The sequence below is a fragment of the Sphaeroforma arctica genome (assembly GCF_001186125.1).
Source record: "Sphaeroforma arctica JP610 unplaced genomic scaffold supercont1.841, whole genome shotgun sequence".
NCBI classification, from domain to species: domain Eukaryota; class Ichthyosporea; order Ichthyophonida; genus Sphaeroforma; species Sphaeroforma arctica.
The window spans coordinates 7971-11325 of NW_014039717.1; the positions used below are offsets into that span (position 1 = coordinate 7971).

The 3355-nt window shown below is 44.7% G+C and overlaps 1 protein-coding gene across 1 annotated transcript; it reads left to right on the top strand.

Annotated features, from left to right (window-relative positions):
- Window positions 1-650: 650 nt before the first annotated feature.
- SARC_08858 (hypothetical protein) lies at window positions 651-1808 on the top strand (the record flags this gene model as incomplete). The annotated part of the gene is made up of 1 exon (XM_014297146.1): window positions 651-1808. The coding sequence occupies one exon, from the start codon at window positions 651-653 to the stop codon at window positions 1806-1808; it is 1158 nt and encodes a 385-aa protein (XP_014152621.1).
- Between the last annotated feature and the right edge of the window lie 1547 nt (window positions 1809-3355).

Sequence of the window (3355 nt, forward strand, 5' to 3'; positions counted from 1 at the left end):
AGGTATATGTATATATCTGCCTGAGGTTTTCCTAGTTTTTGCACTTTTTAAGCGTGCTAAGTGTACATAATTACAGGATAGTTCGTTGATTGACAATACGATAGTGAACGATTACAGTTGATTGTGTTCGCTGTACCAGTTTCTTTTGAAATGACGCGAGTGCTTCCTGGTTTCGTTATACTCGATGTAGGCTTCGACTCTCGTGTTAGTACACTTATATACATGTTTGAAGGGGTTTCTTTCATTTCGGCGAGTTATATTACACGATTACTTCACTGCCACTTCATATGCACATGAAAGTCAGCCAAGAATATTTTGAAATTTAAAATCCCGGGGCACTACTGCCGAGCTTGCTGGCATATTATGTTCCTCAGGGTATGCCTTGATGTTTTAAACTTTTATATACTTTCTTCTCCCAGATTTGTCTTCGACAGAATCGTGGCGAAGAATCGAACACTCCTCTGTCTATTTGACCGACAGTCTGAGGTCAGTGTGGATTTATTGCAATATTCTGGTGTACCCTCGTGCAACCTACTGCCACAGCCACTTAACAACTACTATACATCCATACACAGCACGCGAGGACCAGGCTAGACTCAAAGCAAGAAACCCTATAATTTCCACACTCTCCTACAGGTCGCTGTACAACCATGGTCATGGACGCGTTTCATGCTGACGTATTGATCGTCGGCGCTGGGTTGTCTGGGCTCACAGCCGCTTACACCATTCTCAAACAGACCGTAGGCAGCAACGCAACATCTGGCGCTACGCATACACCGGCAAAAGCTACTACCACAATGTCTGATAGTGCACATGCGAAGCCGACACCCAGTATAACCATACTGGAAGCCAGAAACAGACACGGCGGACGTGTGTTTAGTGACAGGACCTTGGGCTACGACTACGGCGGTGCATGGATATGGCCTGGCTCAACACCTCATGTGGAGACCCTCATAGCGGAATTTGGTGCATTGGAGACCTTTCCCCACGTAGAGCGCACCATGGATGGTGCCCGCATGACGAAGGGGATGCAGTCTCTGACAGACAGCCTGCTGCAGAGCATATCCAAGGTCGAGGGAGTAACAGTGGTGTATGACCATGCCGTGCAGAGTGTGGAGGCAGTGTCTGGGGCAGATGGGTCACGGGTGGTGAGTGTGAGTGCAGCAGACAAGCCAACATACAGTGCCAGGGCTTTGGTTCTGGCTCTGCCGCCCAGGTTGGCGAGTGAGCTCTCGTTTAGTCCGGCACTGCCGCAGAAGCGTCTGACTGCCATGAGGAATACGAACACGTGGATGGCCAACACCGGGAAGATCTTGATGGCATTTGACACGCCATGGTGGATGGTGTCAGGTCTTAGTGACACATTCCGGATGCCCAGAGGACCCATAGTGCAGTTCTTCGACCACTCGGATAAGGCCTTTGATACACCTGTACTGGGCGGGTTTATCACGCCGTCAGCGCCGGAGAGCGATGCAGAGCTGAAGGCGGCCGTAGTGGCGCAATTAGAACAGGTATTCGGCAAAGAAAAATCACATCCGACTTATATCAGTGTGAAGCGATGGTACAAGGACTCGTACACAGCACACACACTGGACCTGCAAAGTAGTGGGGGACATCCCAGACCCAACCCAACCCTCAAACAGAGTGAGATGGGCGGGTTACTTGTGTTTGCGGGCGCAGAAAGCGCAGCAGAAAATGCAGGATTGCTGGATGGCGCAGTGGATGCCGGCAAACGAGCGGCCTTTGAGATTGTCGAATACCTCGACGACAGTGATAGTACAGCCCATGTGGGACGCTCCGATATGTGATATGTGTACTGATATACGTAGACAGGTGGCGAATTGGAATGACATTCAGAGTTTAATTGGCACGGAAGTGTGAAGTGTAGTATCTTATTTCGCACTGCTAAGCGGCATGGTGGGTGTGGGCACAGGAGTGGTATTGTGTCAAATTGAGTGTACAACTCCGGGAAGACATACGGAGCTCTGCTGACCATGACGCCAAATCAGAATATGTCCAGTCTTGATGTTTTGAACCCGGGAATATTCTGAGCGGCGATGAATTGAATTGATATGAATGTGACATGGCATGTATGTGCATAAGTGCGCAACGAGTGTATACGGTTTCGAAACGTTAGTTACAAACTGCTCAAAGGATGTAGTATCGAAAAACCGAGTGCTTTCTAAAACCCAAACTTGCCATCTAACAACGCTGCATCCATCATGGGTCTACTTTCAAATGAATTCCCGATTCTCGGGTTTCCGGCATTCTGTTTATTCTCTGTATGGTGTGTACTGTATATACATATCGCTTAATGCTTTTCAGACTATGTAACGATAGGATATAATGCGGCTTATTTTTAACTAGAATACACAGTAATTACAGTAATTACATCATACATAGGTAGTACATCTGTACATATGTTTTTGTGTGTTTGTGCCTTCGGCTAATATTTTGCGTACATATATCAGGAAGCTACATACGATTGGACTAGCACCTACACTGGTGGCCCAAACTACCAAACAACTATATGACCGAAGAGAACAATTGCACCTATGTAGAAACTATGTGTCTCCAGAAGCGCACCCTTAACAACTGCGTGAGTGTAAAAATCACAGACATACAACCAGTTCACAGCGACAAGGAGAAGAAAATCAATCCTTTGGGATCATACAATGAGCTAAATTCAGAAGAGTCTGGGCTTGTACTTCAGATTCGCGATCACCAGGGCAACGCGCCGCGTGATTCAGGCAAACAAAATAACTGTTGATACAGAGGTGCAAAGTAAGAATCAATGGCAACCGGCCACGATTGATGGCACTGGCTACGTATGTATACATCTGTATAATTATTGAATCGTTGCATACATTGCATTAAATTTGTGTAAGGTCGTAGTGCAGCGTACATTTATTTTGGGGCGTACTACAGAAGCAAAAATCATTTGTGTACTACATTTTTACTCTTTACTATCACACAAGTACACAAAAGCTTGACTGATGAAGATAGTTTACTACTTGGAGACGCGACGGAGAACACACGCACACACACATATATTATATATATATCGGAGAACAGACGCACACACACACCTATATATATGTATGTATATATATACATGTATGTATATACATACATACATACATACATACATGCATGCATACATGCATACATACCTACATACACACATACATACACACACATACATACATCCATCTACATACATACATACATACATATATATGGATACATATACATACATACATACATACATACATATATATATATATAGATATATTTATATATATGGATATATACGGATATATATATATATATATATACACACACACACACACAC